This window comes from Ammospiza caudacuta, chromosome 7, assembly GCF_027887145.1.
Source record: "Ammospiza caudacuta isolate bAmmCau1 chromosome 7, bAmmCau1.pri, whole genome shotgun sequence".
In the NCBI taxonomy this organism is placed as follows: Eukaryota; Metazoa; Chordata; class Aves; order Passeriformes; family Passerellidae; genus Ammospiza; species Ammospiza caudacuta.
Genome location: NC_080599.1, coordinates 25,128,506 through 25,148,094, shown reverse-complemented (window position 1 = coordinate 25,148,094; position 19,589 = coordinate 25,128,506). Strand labels below are relative to the sequence as shown.

At 51.1% G+C, this 19,589-nt stretch overlaps 3 protein-coding genes across 4 annotated transcripts in view; 1 reads left to right on the top strand and 2 right to left on the bottom strand.

Moving 5' to 3' along the window:
• Positions 1–283: 283 nt before the first annotated feature.
• NCF2 (neutrophil cytosolic factor 2) lies at positions 284–8,770 on the bottom strand. Of its 2 annotated transcripts, none has more exons than XM_058808664.1 (15): positions 8,521–8,770; positions 7,997–8,079; positions 7,581–7,689; positions 7,236–7,373; positions 6,831–6,938; positions 5,820–5,879; positions 4,990–5,033; positions 4,743–4,884; positions 4,492–4,554; positions 4,049–4,127; positions 2,859–2,902; positions 2,214–2,350; positions 2,032–2,143; positions 1,650–1,812; positions 284–474 (listed from the first exon to the last, which is right to left on the bottom strand). In XM_058808664.1, exons 1-15 carry the CDS (start codon positions 8,692–8,694, stop codon positions 377–379), a joined length of 1,554 nt encoding a protein of 517 aa, XP_058664647.1. In that variant the 5' UTR covers positions 8,695–8,770; the 3' UTR covers positions 284–376. The 2 variants fall into 2 exon arrangements, with proteins under 2 accessions (XP_058664647.1, XP_058664648.1); XM_058808665.1 differs by having other exon boundaries at positions 7,236–7,370.
• Positions 8,771–11,450: 2,680 nt separating this feature from the next.
• Positions 11,451–16,399, bottom strand: ARPC5 (actin related protein 2/3 complex subunit 5). Its single transcript, XM_058809055.1, has 4 exons — positions 16,202–16,399; positions 15,220–15,292; positions 13,464–13,640; positions 11,451–12,692 (listed from the first exon to the last, which is right to left on the bottom strand). The coding sequence occupies exons 1-4, from the start codon at positions 16,342–16,344 to the stop codon at positions 12,630–12,632; spliced, it is 456 nt and encodes a 151-aa protein (XP_058665038.1). The 5' UTR covers positions 16,345–16,399; the 3' UTR covers positions 11,451–12,629.
• RGL1 (ral guanine nucleotide dissociation stimulator like 1) overlaps positions 12,140–19,589 on the top strand; it is a 76,645-nt gene continuing 69,195 nt past the window's right edge. The window contains exons 1-3 of the mRNA XM_058809053.1: positions 12,140–12,854; positions 13,239–13,813; positions 14,846–15,020. The gene's annotated coding sequence lies outside the window, so the exon portion shown is untranslated. The remainder of the gene's footprint in view (positions 12,855–13,238; positions 13,814–14,845; positions 15,021–19,589) is intronic.

Sequence of the window (19,589 nt, the reverse complement as noted above, 5' to 3'; positions counted from 1 at the left end):
TAGCTTCCTGAACTTGCTTCCCCTTTGGGATCTCCTGGCAGGGCTGCAAATACAGGCTGCACCACCCACCTTCTTGTGGATGTTCCCAGCTTCTGGCAGGTCTGTATAAAAGCTTTTTTAAGGATGGGGGAACATGGCAAGTCTCTTTCCAAGCACAGGATTTAGGAACTAATGTATCCCTAACAGGAATTAGCAACTTCTTAACAAGTTCCTTTTTAAGAGAACAACACAAAAGGTAAGAGAAAATATAAAGCTTTTAATACAAGTAGCAATAACATTTAAAGTTCATTTTCAGATGCAGGGATTAACATGCAGACTACATAATGGCAACAGTTGAATTCTTAATTTCTCTCCACAACTTCAGGCTTTTCTGAGATCACTTCTCTGGGTGTTCAGTGTTGGGCTGTTGAACAAATGCAGATGGGAAGATGCCAGTCCTCCCCTTGCACTTGCCTTCAAACCAGTCTTCATTCACTGGAAGGGAAAATTGACACAGTTCTTATGACCCTAGGAATGTACAGGAGCATAATGTGCTGCAGACAGGCCTGAGATCACTGTTTATGGTGTTCTGCTGATAAAACTTGGAGCTGTGCAGACCCAGCAGGGAGTGGAATGTGGAGGAAAGGGAGGAATGAGGAAGACAGTAAAGTGGTAAGGTAAGAAGGAATATCAAATGGGGTTGGGAAATGGGATCAAAATAGAGACCAGGGGGCTTGGAAACTGCCTTGAGTGGAAACAAAGTGAGTGTGGAGAGTGAGGAAATTATCTGATACTTGATCTGTCCTCTTCAGGATACATCTGAAGTGTTTTGTCAGCTATTTCTCATGTTCACATAAAACCCCTAAACCAACCCCCTCACTCAGCCCTTACCCTGGGTTAAGTAAAGCCTAGGAGCTCTGGCAGTTTTGCTGTGAGGGAACCAAATGAGGCAAGAACCAGCTTTGTACTGGGAAATATTTAGCTCAGCAATGAAGGGGAAAGTAGGGTTTTGGGGTGGAGGGGGTGATCAGTATTGTGTGGTGCAGAATCTAACCTGTCAAAGGTTACATGGGGGACTGATTGTGTACTGCTGCCAAAGCCTTCCAGCCACCAGAAATCAGTGACATAACTACAGATAGCTAAACATAAGGGAGTTTTGCCTTTAAAACTTGTTCCTGATGTCTTGATTGCACTCAGAGGCTCAAATGAGATGGGGAGTGTGCCCTGTGTATATTGATCTTCCTGAGATTTAGTCTGTATTTAAGCCTCAATTCCCATAGAAACACTAAGGGCTAATATAGAATGATTATTGAAAGATTTTACTCTTAACAAGAAAAGTAGATGAAAAAAGGTTCCAGGTGGAAGGAATGGGAGTGAGAGCCTGCTCCCATTGTGGGGATAGAAGCTAAAATGAGGTATCTCCTTGAAAGAGTCCACGGTGATCAATAAGCTTAAACACAGTCCAAGTGTAGCTCCTGTCTTAGATGTTTGGGAGGGCTACGATGGAAACAGGAGTGATGAAAATCTGTTGGAAGAAGTGTGTGTAACAGGGATGTGTGGATAGGAATCCCAGTGCAGAGCTGGAGGGGCTCTGCTGCTGCCACACCACCCTCCCTCTCACCAGAGCTGGGGGTCCCTCTCCGCTCCTGTCCCAGGAGGAGCACAATTACCTTTGGATAAAACAAGGATCGTGTCTCCTGCCTGAAACTCCAGGTCTTCAGGTTGGGTGGCTTCATAACTGTACTGAGCTACAACGTGCTTGGGTCCCGTCTCCCCAGGCATTGCCTCCTGCAGTGACTCCTCTGGTTTGCTGTCTGGTACAAACCCCTCTCCCTGGGCAAGAAACAAGCTGGTGAGGACACAACCTCTTGGTTTTCTTCCTCTGTAGCAGGGCAAGAGACATGAGCTCTGCTTCTCTTCTCCTCTCTCTTTGCTCCTCCGCCTTTCATGAGGTTGCTGGCTTCTGTTGAAAGCCACAAACCCATTCTTGTGGCAAGGAGAAGAAAGGCAGGAGGCAAGAGAAGGTGGCTGCCCCCTGTAGCTGTCACTGACCTCTGTGCCATTGCACCAGACTGTCAGGCAGTTGTCCTTGCTCTGGCTCCAGGCTGCCTCCACGTTCTCTGCACTCAGAGTCACCAGCTCCTGGCCCTCCACAGGCTTGTACCTGGTGCAGGGGATGCAGGTGAGGAGTGCTGGAGCCCAGCCCTGGCTCACTGGGGCTGGCAGTGCCTCACCTCAGCTCCGTGTGCTCGGGCTGCAGCTCCAGCTTCCTGCAAACCAGCTCCAGGAGCTCCCTGTAGGAGTGGCCTCGATCGACTCTCAGGGCCACTGTGAATTTGTAATGCACCTTGAGGACAGTTGGTTCAGCCTCCTGCAGGCAGGAAATGGGATGTCACCTTGTGTGGCTTGGCAAGCACAGACATGTGGAAACTGTGGTTGCCTGAGTTAGATTGTGCCTCCCCAGCCGTCCTTGGACATTGGTTGGCAGACCCACGCTCATCCCAGGAGAGAGTTCAGTAATAGATTGGGGACTTGGCACCAAATTGTGGCTTTGGGGTGATCAAATTAGAGCTGTGCCCACCCTCCAAGTCCCTCTTTTTTTTTTTTTTTTTTTTTTTAGTTGGAATTGCTGTATTTTCCCATCTCTTCCCAGTGTGACTTTCTGATGTGCTGACCATATCCCAGAGTATGTGCATTCCAGTCAAGCTCTCTCCTATTTCTCCCTCTCAAGTGCCTTAGGTTGACTAAGATGAGAGTCATCCAGTGGCCCCCTGACCTGGGGCCAGAATGAGAACTCCCAAAAAGCATCCCTAAGTCTCCTGGTAGAAGCAGGTTTGTATGAGAGCAGGACCTCGGGGTCAGCATTCACAGGATGTTACCTTTGCTGTGTCTCTTGGCTGCACCACCGTAGCAGGAACGTGGTCTGGGGAGGAGGAAAAAGGTGGCTCAGGAGGGATGGAATGGAATGGGATGGGATAAATGTTTATAAACACACAGCCAGGCCTCCTGCAGCCCATCATGATCTCCAGCAACACCAGCCAGCCCTGGAGCCAGCAGCGATCCCTTGAATGGATACAGCATCTGCCACAGGTGTTCTTCTGTAAGGTCTAGATACAACCACTGAGCAGAGGTTTTGGCTTTGTGCCTTCCCTCTTGCAGAGATGGGAGCATGAGGGGTGGGATTCTTTCATGGATGGATCCAAAAAATACCAACAGAGCTGCTGGTTTTATTGTCTTTGCTCCTTTGATATCCCTGAAAACCAAAGGCAGTCCCTGTCGTTCAATGGGGCTGTAAAGCTAAACTCAGGCCTCCAGGCAGGGTGATTTCATGCAGCTTTGTGGAAGCCTCTTCATGAGGATCTGATTTACATTTTGGCAGTGCTTTGGCACAACTGTGCTCATTCCAGGAAGAGCCCAAGCTACACTGTTGAACATGGTCCCACTAATAGACCTGAGATGGCTTTTGGTGCCATAAAGATGATCATTGGGGTTTTTGTGTGTGTGAGGTGTTTGGCCTTAATTCCATGAGCCGCAGCCTTCTTCTGTGTCAGCTCTACCCATGGACTCTCTACAAGGCCGCTCTGTTGGGAACAGGAGCTTGGGATGTGGAACACTGGGTACCACCAGCCAGGAATCCCCTTCACACAGCTCCTTTAAGATGTAGTAATTAATACAGCTCCTTTAAGCCTAGCTCAGCTCAAGCAGCACTGAAACTATCTTGGATGCCCTGCTTGAAGGAGAAGCCTATAAGGAATCCTTTACTCCAAGCTGGTCCTTGCCCCATTCCTGTCTCCAAGCCCTTTTCCTCATTACTCCCTGTGCTAATTAAAGCACAGAGGGACTTGCTTTCCTCAGGGACCCCACAGATGCTATTTTACTCCATTCTCAGCACTGCAGTTCTGTTTCTGCCTCCTGTTGCAATGTCTCCCATTCCTTGATTGCAAAGGGGCCAGGAATAAGATGAAGATGAGCCCTACGCTGCTCCCAAAGGGTGAGGATGTGCCACCTCAGCCTGCTGAGGGTGAGGATGTCACCCTGTGTCCCCATGCCCTCAGCTGCCCTCACTGACCTGGCGCCAGCCGCCGCGGCCTCTCCGGCACACTGCGGGTGGGTGACTCGGGGATCTCAGCTTCCACAGGGGCTTCCTCCTGTGCCATGGGAAGAGACAGTGCTGTCAGTCCCACCCTCACTGAGGGACTGGGGTGCTGCTGCCTTGTGCAGCTCCCCTCCAACCTGCTTTTCCCCAAGTCTGTTTGGGGTATTGAACAGGGGAGGGGTCACTTAGCTAGATCCATTATCTCCCCAGCATTGCCCACCACCGCTAGGGTGCCACCAGCACAGATTGTGCAGGTCTCTGAGCTCATGATAAGGTGACCATGGGCCAGAAGAACCAACGCCATCATCATGAGGAGGAGGGAGTCACATATATGGGTCCCACTGGGAGGCAGGTGTTGGGTGAATATTTCAAGATCTGCCCTCCCCAGGACACCATTTCCTCCTGGGCTGCCTCACCTGGATGTGCAGCTTATTGTGGAGCTCCACAGGCTCGAGGAAGTTGCAGGGGACAATCCCTTTCTGCAGGGGGAGAAGAGATGTGTAGTGATTGCTTGGCAAGAAGGCAACCCACTGCTGGAGGACACAACTGGATGTGTCCTCACCCTCCCCTGCATCCAGGAGGGTTCCTGAGGCTTGAAGTTTAGTTTAGCAGAATCTCAGCCATAATCTGTTGTCTGCCCCTCCTGTGCAGCACACTCCTGGTATACCTTTCCATTGAACATCACTGTAGCCCAATTGTCCTTCTCTTTCTTCAGGACAAAGACAATGTTTCCTGGCAGGACCTGCAGCTCCTCCTCGGTCTCGGGAATGAACTCGTACATGACGCGGTGTGGCTGCCCTGTGAGGGCCCTGGGGGTGGGAGCAGTGCACAGGTCAGGATGTTGGTGATGCTGTGTGAGTGCAGGATGGGGTTGTGCCTGGCTGCATGGGTGATCCATCTTTCATACAACTTACCTGAGGATTTCTGGGGTCTTGGGCCTGGGTGGAGGACCAGAGGCCTGCCAACAGGAAGACAAGAAGGAAAATACCAGTAAGTCAGAGGATTTTGTTCGCTTTGAAGAAATGTCCTGGAGGCTTTTACCATGCCCTCACCCCAACACTGTTCCTTCCTCCACATGCAGGTGCCTTAAGTGCCATGAGGAATATCACTGGCTTTGTTCCTTCTAAGGAACAGTTTGCACACTCTTCAACATACAGTTGGCTTTCAGAGGCATGATCCTCTTTTCACTCCTGATTTTAGTTTCAGTTCACAGAGGATTGAAATTGTCAATGCTGTCTGCATTGAGAAGGTTGTCATGTATCTTGTGCAGTGGTGCTGTGCTGTGTTTCCCCATATACACCCAAAAACCTCCTGGAAAAACTCTTGCCACATTTGGGAATGGGAAGATGCCATTACATCATCTGGAAAATGGCATGGGAAATGCTAAGGAGTTGTGGAAAGGCAGGAGGGTGCAAAGTGAGAATAAAACTGCTGTTGTTAGGCAGAGGATCCCTAATGATTGCTTTGGGGAGGGTCAGAGACAGCTCCCTGCAGAGAGCCATCACCCCACCCACTGCTTCCCCATGCAGGGAACCAGCCTAACCTCAGCCCCAGCTGTGGGTGGGATTGGGATGAGCTTCCTGATGGTGGAGGGAGCAGTGGATCCATGGAAGCAGTGCCTGCCTCCTCCCCACGGTGGTGGCACAGAGTTCAGGGTGGTAAGGGTGCTCCCCAGAGTGGGTGACAGCCCCCATGTCACTCTGCCCTGAGCATGCTGTTCATGCTGTTCACTGACAGATCTTACCTGTGGCTGCAGGGGAGCAAATCCTGAAAAATCATCCTTGTCCACCACAGAGGCCACCACCTAGGGCCAGAGACAAAGAGTGACTTGGTGCCCCTAGACCCCTCTCAGACCTCTGATGTCCACCCTCCTCCTTTGCTGCTGGCCAAGCCAAGCTGCTCAGGGTGCTTTAAGCTCTGGAGAGGCTATGATTTTAGGCTAAGCATCTTGGACTGAGTGCCTCAGGTACCATAGGTTCCCTCTCAGCTGGGGTAAGTTTTCTGCTCTTAGCCTGGCTGTTTCTGTGGTTTGAGGTGTTAAAACCTTAAAAGTTTCCCATTCTGTTTTAATCACAAATGTTGAAGGGAGCCAGTGTCCAGCTCAAGCCCATACCTCCTACAGGTGACCTTAAATGTAATTTAGAAAGTTGAAACATGTTTTTTTACATGTTTCTGGCACTCAAGGAGCTGCCTGGCTCTCAGCTGTCTGATTCCCCAGTGCCTGGTTCCTTTTCTGGATGGGTGCTGCCTCCCAGGGCCTGAACCCAGAGGTGGTATCCCAGTGGGTGGATTTTGCACACTCACATGAGAAAAGATTGCTTTCTTATCTGAGCTGAAAAGCTCTTTTCAAACAGAGAGGTGGAAGAGCTGGAGGTTGGTCGTGGGTGTCAAATGTTAAATAGCTCCTTTCCCCCATCCCTGAAAATGCCTTGGCTTGAGATGAAGCTCCAGTGGGATCATTGCAGCTCATTGCTGACTATCCCTCATGTCTCACTAAGGAGACAAACTGGAAATAGGCCATGCTCAGCAGGAACATGCTTTTAGCTCTGGTATTCTTGCAGTCTCCCTGTTTCCCACGAGATCCCTGTGTGCCATCCCTCTCTCCATGTCTGGGGGATCCCTGAGGCAGAGACCAGCTCCCTGTCTCTGGCTGCCTCCCAGGCAGCAGACAGCAGCCCAGAGGGATGATAAGGCAGTCAGCAGCTCTTCTCAGCCCACAGGCTTGGCCTGAATAAATAGTACAGATCTTTCTTACCATTGCCTTTCCCAGGTAGTCCTTCTTCTCCAGCTGAGCCACTTGCTTCTCATTTGGCCTGAACAGCTTCCCTGCAGGAATGGCCACCAGCTCACAGAGCTTCTGCTTCTGTGGCACAGACAAGTCATGGAGACTTTGGAGATGAGAGCAGGGAGTGATGAATGTCCCTTCTGCCCTGGGCTTGGGGCCTGCTCCAGACCCCCACCATGACAGCCCAATTCCAGCCCAGGTGCGGTCCATGGAATCCCATCTTCCCATCCCTGTCTCCCTGTGACCCAAAGCTCATCCCACAGACTTGTGTCCCACTGCAATAACCATTGCCACAGCATTTTAATCCTGCTAAAAGCTGGATGTGCTGTCAGTGGGATTTCCCTCCCTCTCCCTGTGAGACCTGCTCCTCCATACCAGGATGGCTTCCATTGCCCTGTCTATCTTGTTGTGCTGGGGCTCGCTCTTCATGCTCATGGCCAGGGTCAGGTGCTCTTCAGCCTTCTCCCAGTTCTCTGTTGTGGCATACACCAGTGCAATGTTGTAGAGAATCTGCTGGAGGGATGGAAGCAAGGGAAAGAGCTCTTGGAGCAGCCAGAGCTGCCAGGAAAGGAAAGGGCAGTGGGGCAGTGGCACTGCACCCGCTTGCTTGGTTTTTGCAAGGTACAAAAGAGGCTGGCTGTGTCCTCTTAAGATTTCTCATGCTGGAGAAGGCTGGAGAGCAGAGTTTTGGGGTCCAGCTGGTGGCCAGGTGTGTCTCACCTCGCAGGCAAAGAGCCGGTAGTGCAGCCCCAGGATCTTGTAGTCGATGAGTTGGTTCCCTCGCAGCTGGGCCAGCGCCTCTTTGAAATCCTCCATGGCCTTTCCATGGCTGGGGAGCAGAGGATGAAGGTGTCACCAGCTCGTGGTGGCAACCTGCCTGCCTCTAAGCCTGTACTCAGACTTGGTGAGTTCAGGGTCTCCTCTCTATCCTTGCAGTGTTTCAGACACCCCAGGGAAGGAGAGAGGTTTTGAGGCTCATATTAATCCCAGACTGCAGTGCTGAAGAGTAGGAGCCTGTTTAACCTCAGCGGCTTTCAGTCTGGGCTCTGGGGCACCAACCTGCCTGGGGCCATCCTCACATGAAGGCTGGCATCTCTGTAAGTGGCAAGAATGAAACTTGAAACCCTTCCACTCACTTCTGGCTCCGGTAAAACACGGTCCCCCGCTGGAAGTAAGCCACAGCCAGGTGCTTGTCACAGCCGATGCTCCGGGTGAACGCCTGCAGAGGTAGGAGTGGGGCAAAGGGGGGGTAAAAAGGGGACACCTTAACAAAACTGAGGGCATAGAGCAGTTGTACCTATCCTGCCTTAGCTGAGCTGCCCAAGCTGGGCTCTGTGGGCTGTGTTTCCCTGCAGCACTGGGCAGTGGATGGGGGAGAGCCTGGACCAGGCTCCTGGGCTTTTTGAGCTGGAGCCATGCCAGCATGGTCACCTCCCGGAGAGAGGGAGAGTGAGCAGTGAGCCGTGTACCGCTGCTGCTGCCTCACCTCTGATTCACTGGCAGAACAGGTTTGGCAGCCTCGGGCTGCCCCCTTCCTCACAGCTTTAAAAGGCCCCAAATCCATCCCTTAGAGTGTGATGCTATTAATTCCTTCCAGCCCCACCATGTCCTGGGCAAGTCCCAGAGGGGAGGATGAGCGGCCCTAGGGGCTGTACCTTACCTCCTCCGCCTCGGCCAGCTTCCCCAGGACAAGCTGGATGCAGCCGATGTTAAAGCAGATTTTGGCAGGGGGGTTCTGGACGGCCGAGAAGGCGTCCAGGGCAGCGCTCCACTCCTTCCTGTCCGCAGCGCACACCCCTTCTTGCCACAGCCGGATCGTCTCCACCAGGGACATGGCGTGGTGGCAGAGGGATCCCCGTGTCGTCTCACCCTGTCGCTGTCCTTCCCTGTGGCGTAGCTCGGCCTCTCTGGCTCCCTTCTGCCTGCACTTCTGCCTTACCCGCCGTGTCACTAACCCGGCAGGAAGTGGCCCCGCTCGCATCAGCCCCGGCGTGGGGAAGTGGGGCAGAGGCTGCGTGTGACACAGCGGTGGCCATGGGCTGCATCCCTGCTCCTCTCGGGCAGCCGCTCCTCGCCTGCTCGGGTTTTGATCTTCCCGTTTTTACATTAGGAACCATGGATTTTGTCAGCTGGGTAGTTCATCAGGTCAAATTTCAGGCTGCAAAATCCCAGGATGATGAGCGCTGGGCTGCGGCTGCGGGCACCTCGGTGCCCTGCAAAGCGCAGCCTCATCATTGCCAAGTGGCTCCTGCCGACAATTCCTGGCAGGCACAGCCCTGGGGCTCCCCTGTCTGCCTGAGTGGGGAGGTGAAGTAGAGCCCAAGGCAGTGCCTGGGAAACCCTCTGTCCTTCCTGACCCCACCGTGTTGTCCCTGTGTGGAGTTCCCTGCTAAGGGCTGCCCATGGACGGGGTTCCTGGGGCAGTGGCCGTGCTGCACCGTGTCCCCAGGGCTCAGCCCATCACCTCTTCTGTCCAGGTGTTTCAGGGCCAAGGAAGCATGACTGGCTCTGGAGCACTGCTGGGAGCACAGGGCCAAGAGATGAGCACAGGGCACGTGGTGACAGCAGAATTCTGACCTGCTGCTGACTCACAGGTTTGGAGCACATGGTTTTTAGGCATTTTTGGAAGTACTTTGCCTCTGCCCCATCTACCAGCAATGTGATGTATATTTTGTAAGAGCTTAAAATATGTCAGCAAGACTCAGCCCTTGTGCCTTTACCAAAACTTCCCTAGCAAATTACATAACTCCAGCAGTGGGAGGGAGGCTGGGAGGTGACTTCTGAGTACTGCTGATGGAGAAACCTGTGCCCCAGAGCAGCAAAGATTGGGGTTTTAATCCAAAGTAGGAGCAAACAGAACTCTGAGCCTGGGGCTCTCTGGTTCTCCAGCTGCATGTGTGCCCTCAGCATCCCCCCTGCGTCCTATGGGCTTCCCACAGCAAGACTCTGATCTCCAGGAAAGCAGAGGGAGATGCAGCAAGCTGAAGTGATGCCCAGGTAAAAGGGCAGGAATAACAACATGGTGAGTGTAAAAACACCCCTCCAGGTGCCTTTTCTGATTCCTGTGAGGGATGGGACACCCCATGGAGCAGCAAATGGTTCACCTTATTGGAGGCTTAATTTCCTGCTCATTGAATTATGGGAATTGGTGCGCTGCTCAGTCAAGTTTATCCCAAAAGCAGTACAAGGGGAGCTGGAGGAGGATGAGAGATCATCCCCATTGTAATGCTGACAGCAGCTGGGTATTTGTAATTAACAGTGAGATTTCAGAGCTGTGATAAACACAGCCGTTGTAGCAAGAGTGAGTCTCTTGTTCCCCTTTCTCTGCCCAAAGCTGACTCAGTAGGTAAACTCGTTTCTTCTACGATAACGTCCAACAGGAAGTGAGTAACAGAGATGGTGACATTTCCTGTGGAAGACTCCTGGAATCCAGCAAACCCAGTTCACCAATATGAAATGTCCAAAATCCAGCTGGGGTGCAGTGCTTTTGACTTTGTACAGCTACAATAGGTACAAGTTCATAATTTCTGAAGAGTCAACAAAGACTGATTCAGGCACAAAGAGCCCCCCATTATGCACAAGGGAAGATATTTTTCTGAGTTTTATTGGGCAGGAGAAGTGGAGGAGCATGTCCAGCTCATTCCCAGGAAGGCAAGTTGGAGCTCTCTGCTCAGGACCTGGGGGTTTTGGCTCTTTTCCCAAATGGAGGCAGACACTGAGGTGGATGTGAGAACAGCAGCAGGTCTCGAGTAGCACAAAAGCAGGAGGTGATGAGAAGGTGCCATGGCCACATGCTCTGGCTAGAGCTGAAGGCAGCAGAGCTCTGTAAGCCCTGTCACCCTTCCCAGTCTGACCTGCATGAGGCTCTCCATTGAAGGTTTCGTTCTCCTAGCAGGAATCTGAACCCATCCACCAATGCAAGCAAGGCACAATTTGGAGGAAAAGCTGTTTTTTAAGACTAATTTACTTTTTCCCCTCCTGTCACTCATTACCAGCAGAGCTGCCCCTGCAAATCCTGCCCTATCCCCATATCAATGCGTGTTTTAGCACATCCCCGAACAGAAATGTGGATGTACATGTTCTGTAAATGTTCCTAAGTCCATCACAGCCTCACACAAGGGGATCTGCAGAACCTTAAGACCACTCCATTTATTCACTTCATTCATCTAATGCCATCTAGAGGCAGCTGATCTGCTTTGGCATCAATTGCTTTGGAAAATACTTTCCACTTCTCTGGGATTACAGCTTATTTGTTTAAATGAGGTTCATCGATGTCTTAACCCAGATCTGGGCAAGCAGAAAGAACCAGAGGAGCCAATCACAGTTCCTGGCAGAGCTGTAAGGACAGAACCCTCACTGCACAACCAGAATTTCTGTACAGATCTATGGGTGAAACCTGGATCCTTTCTGTAGCAAGGTTGGGTCTCTCACCTGGTGATCTCAGTGCCTCCTGTGGTTGTGCCTGTGTTCTTCTGGAGGCAGTGAGCAAACAGAAGCATCCTAGGAAGAGAATTCAGGAGGCACTGAATGGTTTAGGGGCAGCTGTGCTGGTTCCTGGTCCCCACTGAAGGCATGTCAGACACAGTGAGAAAATATTCAGTGATGATTTATTGTCTGGTCTTTATTATTATTACAAAAACAAAGCAGATATCAAAAAACAGCAAAGATTTCACAAGGTCCCCAACAGTTTTACACAACTGAACTGTAGTAAAATAGTGAAATTAAAACACATATATTTCAGTCCTGGCCCTAAACCTTCTACGGTGATCCGTGGTCTGGGATGCCCTGGGCTTTCCTAATTCTTTAAAATTCTCTTTGTTTGGGAACCTGACTGGCCCACTAGATAACATGATGAGGCACAATGCAACAGGAATGTGAACTGTCTGGTATCCTTACAGACCCTACACACCCAGAAAACAAAATAGGGGAGGCTCTGCAAGGATGGTGTCGATACCAGGATATGTTTCTCACACTACCCCAAGCAGCCATTTAGTTGTGCTTGACAAAACCAAATCACTTTCCAATTGCTGAAAGGTGATTTGCTGTGTAAAAGCTGCTTTTTCTTCTTCTCCTCAGGAGCTTTGCTCCCCAAAATAAGAAGAGTTCACTGGGCTGGGCTCCAGTGTAAATGGACCATTAACCTTTTTTCTAAACTGCATGATGGACAACTCCATCCCACTGTGACCTTCCCACTGTGGACCCAGCATCAGACTGATGGCAAGGAACCTGAGCAGGTTAAGGAAAATACTCAGCTCTCTGGAATGATAATTGGGGTTGGAAAAGAGCTTTTTTTCTCTCTTGTTCACAGATGTAGGGTCAGAGGTTGACCAAAGGCAATATGGTCCAGTTACCTGTGTCAATATTAGCTGCCCCACTTCTCAAATACAAGATTTTAGCTCAAAACGCTGCATGGCTAGCAAAAAATTAAGACATTGCCCTGTGTCCCTTAGCACTTGCTCAGAGAGTCAGGTCCAAATCTGCCACAATTACACACAAATGCAAATCACTCTAAACACCAAATTGTTTACATCACTGAATATGTCGCTGAAAGGCTGGCGAGTACCAAAGATTCCTGTTAGAAGTAAAATTGCACCTTCGTAATTTTCCAGGATTGAACTGCAGAAGAGATCACGATGCATCATTGGTGGGGTATGACAGAAGCAGCAGGGCGAAGGCAAAGCTGGGGGGCAGAGCTGCCCGGGGGCGGCCGTGCCAGGGGGTCAGGGCTGGTGCTCCCTGCTGGAGTCACACCAACGCTCCCTGCTGGAGTCACACTGTCTTCCTGGCAGTCAGAACACGCACGATGGACCCAACGCCGCCAGCAGCCAGCGCCTGGGAAAGGAAACGGGGCAGTGAACAGCAGGCCAGGGCAGCTGCAGCCTGGAGCTCCCTTCAGGACCCAAACAGGCTGACAAGGATGATGCAGAGAGACTTTGAACATAGCCTGGAGTGACAGAATGAGGGGGAAAGGCTTCAAACTGACAGGGAGTAGAGGTAGGTATCAGGAAGAAATCCTTCCCTGTGAGGGTGGGGAGGCCCTGGCACAGATTTGCCAGAGGAGCTGTGGCTGCCCTATCTCTGGAAATGCCCAAAGCTGGGTTGGACAGGGCTTGGAGCAACCTGGGCTAGTGGAAGGTGTCCCTGTCTGTGGAATGAGATAAACTTCAAGGTCCCTTCCAATCAAAACCATCTTGGGAGTCTATGAAATTACTTGGATCACATTTATACTGTACATGAGTATCTGCCTGCCCTCCACGAAATACAAGCAGCCAGGGTGCCAGGGTACGATAATCACACTCAATTTCAAGAAAGCTTTTTAACTTTAATTAAGCTTTCATTTCCCTGCATAACCAAGCTGCAAATTTTGCTTCCCTCCAGGAAAGAAATTCTCCTTGAATGAATGGATGAAACTATTTTGTTTGCCTCAGTCTAAGAGAAACCCAAATTTTGACTGTTGGGTGTTTACCCAAGGAAGCAGCAGTGGCAGGAGGTATAACTCAGCTGTGAGCTCCACATTCACAGCCTGAATCTGGCACTAGAGTCCCACCAGCCAGGAGGGGGTTCTTGCCAGGCTCAGGGCAGGAGCTGTCCCCAGGCACCCACCTTCTCGTGCCACTGCAGCAGCACAGCACTGCTGTTGTCAGAGGGGCTCTCAAAGCCCTTGTAGATGTACTTCATGAGCAGGTCCACCCCGTTCTTGTCCAGTGACTGCACCGCCTTATCGATGTCGTTGGCTTTGAAGGAGATGAGCACCTTCAGCACGATGCTCTCAGCACGGTCCTGTCAACAGGCACACACACAACCATCCTGCTGTGAGGCACAGCCAAACACTGCTCCTCTCTCAGGCAAACTGAATTAGAGCATTTTTATCATTAACACCTCTGAAGAGGACGGTGTGTGAAGAGCTTGTCATAGCAAAGTATAACAAACACATCCTCCCATGGATAAACAAGGTAAGAGTTGAACACATTTGCCCTGCTTTAGTTTTTCTGCCTCTGTAGTGTTTGCAATTCTGCACCCCTTAATTGTGGCTAAATTGTAAATGCTCATATGGAAGCTCAAGATCTATCAAGTTCCAAAATAATTATAACAATCAAGTGCTTGTCTGCCCCCCCTTCCCACCAGAGCATTTTCCATACCTCACAACCACTAATGTGATCCAGGGAAATGCCATTGGCAGCCTGGAGGAGGCGACTGCTGGAAGCCACGTGCTTTCCAAGCAGTCCCAGTGGATGCAGACTGGCCATTAATATTAAGAATTAATAACTTTTGATCTGGATGTCATCAGCAAGGAGCAGCTCCTCCTGTTCATCCATCACTGACTGAGGCAGCATGAGAGAAGAATGCCTCAGGGTTGCTGGACTTTTGAATAATTCCATCACATAAATACCTCAGGCACCTTCCCCCTACAGAAACTGTGGATGTCAGTTTTCCTGCCCAATTTAATATCCCATAATCACTTGGCTTAGCAAGACTTCTCACATGACTGTAAGCAAAATTATGTAAGTTTTGAGATAACAAAAAATTAAGAGAGGTATTGATGTTCAGTCATTCTACCCTCATTAATTCCACCACCAAGTGTATTCTTAAATCCTTCAATAGAGGCTAATGGAAACAAGTCATTAATGTGAGGACAAAGCTGTACAGCTCTATTTGTAACAGCTGGTTCTCAGAGCTCTGTAACACCCTGCAGGAAAGGGCTGGGGCTGCAGGAACAGCTCTGCCAGGAACCATGCCCCGGGGCCTCTCCTTGGGCAGGGAGAAGTGACTGCAGGCACTCAGCAGCTGGGCAGTGCCATATCTTATCAGCCTGTTCCTCCCACCACTGCAATCATGAGCTATTCAGGATCCATGCTGAGGACAGTCAGAAATGCACGTACCCAGCAGACTCCCACACTGTCACGGGGGAGGGCTTGCTTCTCCTGAGGTTTTAACAGCTTCATTTTGATTGGATGTGACAAAAAACAATTCTTCCTTTTTTGTAGGCTCACTGCTGGTGGTTTCATTAGTCAGAAGTGAGAACTGCAAGCCTGGCTCCCTGAGCATACAACGATTACATCTGTGAGCTGCCATGTCTGGTCTGAGTCAGACACAGGCACCTGGTGACACCTGGGCACACCAAGCACGACCAGCACTGGTAGGAGACACACCAAGGTAAAGGTACGTGGACAGTACTATGTCTGAGCTACAGTATTTTGAACAAGATTAAAACACTTGTGGTCATGGATGTCTCAATATCAGAGGATACTCTAAATTCTGCTCCTGTGACCTCCTCAAGGTACAACTAGTGGCACAGAGGTAACAGAGACAGGAGAGGATTTTTAGGGAGTGACCCATGAGCAAACAGTTGCTATTTTACCTTCACTGCCTGGTTCTTTGTGTTGATGGGAGGGTTCTTCAGAGCTGCCTGCAGTGCTGCCATCATGTTCCCTGTGCCAGATGGTTAAGGACCAGACACCAAGTACATGGACATCAAGTACCAGGACAGCTATATCTGTAGCTGGCTTGTGCATGACTGAAAACACTCTGATGCAGCGATTGCCTCACCAGCTAAGAAGACATTACAGCCTAAGACAGCAATTTTCAGGCCACTTGAGGCAGGAGCAGCATCAACAAGCAGCTGTATAGTTCCAGGACTGTTGAATGTGACTGACTTTCCCTGAATGTGCGTCAAAACAAAAGAAACCAGTACCCATCACTTCTGCAATCTGCAGCCCTCGAGAACAGGCCTCAGCTTGTCACATCCAGCCCCAGCAGCCCAGGGAAAAGTGACCAAGGGCCAGCAGGGCAAGGCAGCCCTGGTAGCAGGCATGGGGAGCTCTTTTGGGCACAGGAACCCCTTGTATGCATCCCCTGGGACACCTCCCTGAGCGCTGCCCTGGGGCACTGCGGCTGCTGCGGGCAGGGGAGGAAGGTGGGCCGCCTTCCACGGCCAGCCCCTCCTCCTTCAGCCTCTTGCCTCTGCCAGCCCCTTCTCCATTCAGCCTCTTGCCTCTGCCAGCCCCTTCTCCATTCAGCCCCTTCCCGCTTCAGCCTCTTCCCCTTCCCTCGGCCAGCCATTCAGCCTCTTCCTGCTGTCAGCCTCTTCCTGCTGCCAGCTCCTTCCCCCTTCAGCATCTTCCTGCTGCCAGCTCCTTCCCCCTCAGCCTCTTCCTGCTGTCAGCCCTTTCCCCGTTCAGCGTTCTCCCTTATCCTGCCAGCCCCTCTCCCCTTCAGCCCCTTCCCCTTCAGCCCGTCCCAGCGCTTCCCGCCCGCCGCGGTGCCGCTCACGGATGTTCCCCTATAAGGCCGCCCCGGCGGCGGCCGCGCCCGCTCCGCACCCGCCGCTGCCCTCAGGATATTGTCGCAGGCACGAGTCCACCTCGCCCTCATCAGGCCCCGCTTGCCCGTCGCCCCCGTCCTCCTCATCCACGAACTTGTTCTCGTCGTACTCGTCCACGTCCACCCGGCGGAACCGCGCCGAGGACACCGTGTGCTTCGCCATGGCCGCGCCCGCCCCGCGCAGCCGCCGCCGGCCCGGCCCGCCCCGCCCCAGCGGCGCCGGCGCAGCGGCAGCGCTGACAGCGAGCGGAGCCTGAGGGGGCTGGAGGGAGCTCCGAGCCCAGCCCACCCTGCCCGGCCAGGGACACCTCCCACAGAACCAGGCTGCTCCAGCCGCTCTCCGGCCTGGCCTCGGACGCTGCCAGAGATGGGGCGGCCACAGCTTCTCTGGGAAACCTGTGCCAGGCCCTGACTCACGGGAAACAAGAGTACTTCTTCCCAGTAGCCAATATAAACTTAGTCTCTTTTCTTTTGAAGTTTCACAGATTCACAGAATATTCTGAGCTGGAAAAGACACACAAGCATCATCAAATCCAATTCTTAAGTAAATGGCCCATAGCCAGAATTGAAGTCACAACCTTGATGTTGCTGTCACCCTGCTCTGACTTTGAAGCCATTCCTGCTTGTTCCATCATTCCAGGCCCTTGTAAATAGTGTGTCCTCGTCATTCCCATCAGCTCCTTCAGGCACTGCAAGGCCCCAGTGGGGTCACCCCAAAGCTGCTCCAGGCTGCACAATCCCAGCTCTCCCAGCCTTCCCTGCCAGCAGAGCTGCTCCATCCCTCTGCCCATCCTGGTGCCTGCCCTGGGCTCTCTGCAGCAGCTCCAGCTCCTCCCTGTGCTGGGGCAGCTCTGCAGGTGGGGTCTCACCATGCTCAGGGGCACAGGGGCACGATCCCAATCCCTCCCCTGCTGCCCAGGCTGGGGCTCAGCCCAGGGCAGGGGGTTCAGGGCTGGGGCAGCTCCAGCTCTCACCCCCAGCACCCCCAAACCCTTCTCCCAGGGCTGCTCCAGCTGCTCCTCCCAGCCTGGACTGACCCCAGGGGCTGCCCTGAGCCAGGTGCAGCGCCAGCACTTGGCTTTGTTAAATTCTATGAGATTCCCATGAGCTCTTCCCGAGCTTGTCTGGGTCCCTGTGTCCCCCCAGGACAGAGCCAGGCTGGGCAGGACCCATGTGGCTCCAGGTGAGCTCAGAGCTGCCCTGCCTAGACTGCTCAGGGAGCTCCTACTCCAACAGCACCTAGTGACCTTGCAGGTTAAAAAACAGCCACAGCTTGACTGTTATTTGTTTTTAAATTACACTTGGCCTGTGTAGATAACAATTCTCCTATTATTAATTAGGAAATGACACAGCTTTGTGAGATTCCTGTTAATAGAAAACAGCGGCCCTGGAAAAAAAATAGACACACATCCACATATATACACACATATATTACACCCACCACCACCCCCCTTATTATGAAGAAAACAGCAGGTGGGGAAATGTATTCCTGTATCAGTCCTACCTGCAGGACCACCCACCTCCTTGGCAGAGGAGGAATTTAGGATATGTCACATGTTCCACCAGAGTTGCCTCAGCCTGGGAAGCTGCAGTCCAGCCGTAGCTGTGGCTGTAGCTTGGGGACTGCTGGCATTTTTCTGCTGGAAATTGGCTTAAGGGCAACAAAGTAACTGCAGGAGGTAAATGGACTATCAGGGAGTCACAGAATGGTTTGGGTTGGAAGGGACCTTAAAGGTCATATAGTTCCAGCTGCCTGCCATAGGCAGGGAGTACTGAGGCTCAGGGTTTGCTGCTCTGGCTTATGAGGTAGAGGATTAAATCAAAAGTATGCTCATAATCCATTATTTGAGACCCACCGTTATTCCATGGGTTAAATTTGGCAGGAGACGACTTTGTTTTTTGCCATCTGTGTTCTCAGTTTCACACCAAAAAGTGGACAGATCTGTGCCGTCCTCAGAGCAGGTGTGTGCCATAGGGAAACACTTCACAATGAGCACTTTCCACTGAATTATTCCTTTGGCATTTTTAAATGCCTTACTATATTTCTGGGTGTGGGGTATAGCTGTTCCCTCTGAGAGGGCAGAAATGCACATGGGGAAAGCCCTCCTTGGCTTGGAGACATCAGGGGAAGCAGATGGCTGGGAAAGGCTTTTGGGAGGCTGGCTGAGAGAGGAAAGAGCCTTTAAATTCTGCTGTCCAGCTGGTGTCCCCTGCTTTCCTTGGGGAAAGGCTGTCCTAAGAGATGTTTAAATTCCTGTTTGGTTAATTTGATGTAGGTTTTGTGTGCCTGCTGGCTGAGCTGGGTGATGAAGGGCTGCCCCTGTGATGCCACACACAAAGTGTGTTATACATAAATAGTCTATTCAAGAAGCTACTGAAATTTGTAGCAGCATGTGGAAACTTGGTTCATGATACAGAGGAAAAAAAACTCTTGGAGCTTGGGGGCATTATTCACAAATATTTGCTAAAAAAAAGAGCAAAAATTTCTCTTTTACCCTTGGGAGGATAAACTGCACAATAGAAACAGCCACACTTTTCAGGATTGTTCAGGTCAGGTGATTCCATGATTCAATATGGCAAAAAAACCATGCAAACACCATCAAAAAAAGAACTTTAAAAGGTACAATTATCATGTCAGCAGGTCCAGCTCAGGGTAATAGCAAATATTTATCTGATTTCCTTCAGTGGCTTTTTAGCTTTCCACTTTAGGGCTGTTGCAATCTTTCTTTGCAAATGCTGTGGTGCAGAAGAAGGTTCCTCCCTTGTCTGGGCAGTTCAGTGCAAAAGGATCTTTCCCAGCTGAGACGGTGACAGCAGGCAGGTTCTTTAGATGTTTCCAGATGCCAGTTTCTGGGAGACAGGAACACAAACAGAATTTGCCTTTGTGGGGTCAGGCATCTGTGGGAGTTGAGCTGCTGTTCTGTGCCTGTCAATATTTTTTTTTCATTTATCAAGTTATACTATTGCCCTCTTTTATTAGTGAAGTTTTGCTACAAGATTGTTATAGCTGAAATCTGGGTGTTCTAAGAAATGTCCATCTGAGTTTCTTTCCAAATGATTTGTGTGTTTATCTGATGTGCCAGCTGGACAGAAAACTCCTGTTGTACTTCTGCACCAAGGTTTTCCCTTTCTTAGGAAGTTTGTGTCCCCCTCCCTGAGGCTGTAATTCCAGGAAGCACTGGGCCATTCTGTGAGTAAGCTCAATGGTGATTTGTACCAGGGTGTCAGAGGAGGGCAAACACAAATTTTGTGTGGATGAACAACTTTTGGCTCAAGAAGGAAATTGTCTTCACTGCTGCTCTTGTTGCTCCTCATCATTCCTGGATCAAGTTTAATTCTGTTGCTGCTCCACTGTAAAACATTGCCATCTGCATATTTTATCACAGTTCATTCTGTATTCCACCCTGT

Excerpts from the sequence above, each read along its gene's own strand:
- NCF2 (XM_058808664.1), bottom strand. The coding sequence starts at position 8,694 with ATGTCCCTGGTGGAGACGATCCGGCTGTGGCAAGAAGGGGTGTGCGCT. Across the intron at positions 7,374-7,580 it reads ACCGGCTCTTTGCCTGCGAG|CAGATTCTCTACAACATTGC; the intron begins GTGAGACACACC and ends CCATCCCTCCAG. Across the intron at positions 2,903-4,048 it reads GCCGCGGCGGCTGGCGCCAG|ACCACGTTCCTGCTACGGTG; the intron begins GTCAGTGAGGGC and ends CCTCCTCCCCAG.
- ARPC5 (XM_058809055.1), bottom strand. The coding sequence starts at position 16,344 with ATGGCGAAGCACACGGTGTCCTCGGCGCGGTTCCGCCGGGTGGACGTG. Across the intron at positions 15,293-16,201 it reads GTGGACTCGTGCCTGCGACA|AGGGAACATGATGGCAGCAC; the intron begins ATATCCTGAGGG and ends ACCATCTGGCAC. Across the intron at positions 12,693-13,463 it reads TGCTGCAGTGGCACGAGAAG|GCGCTGGCTGCTGGCGGCGT; the intron begins GTGGGTGCCTGG and ends TTCCTTTCCCAG.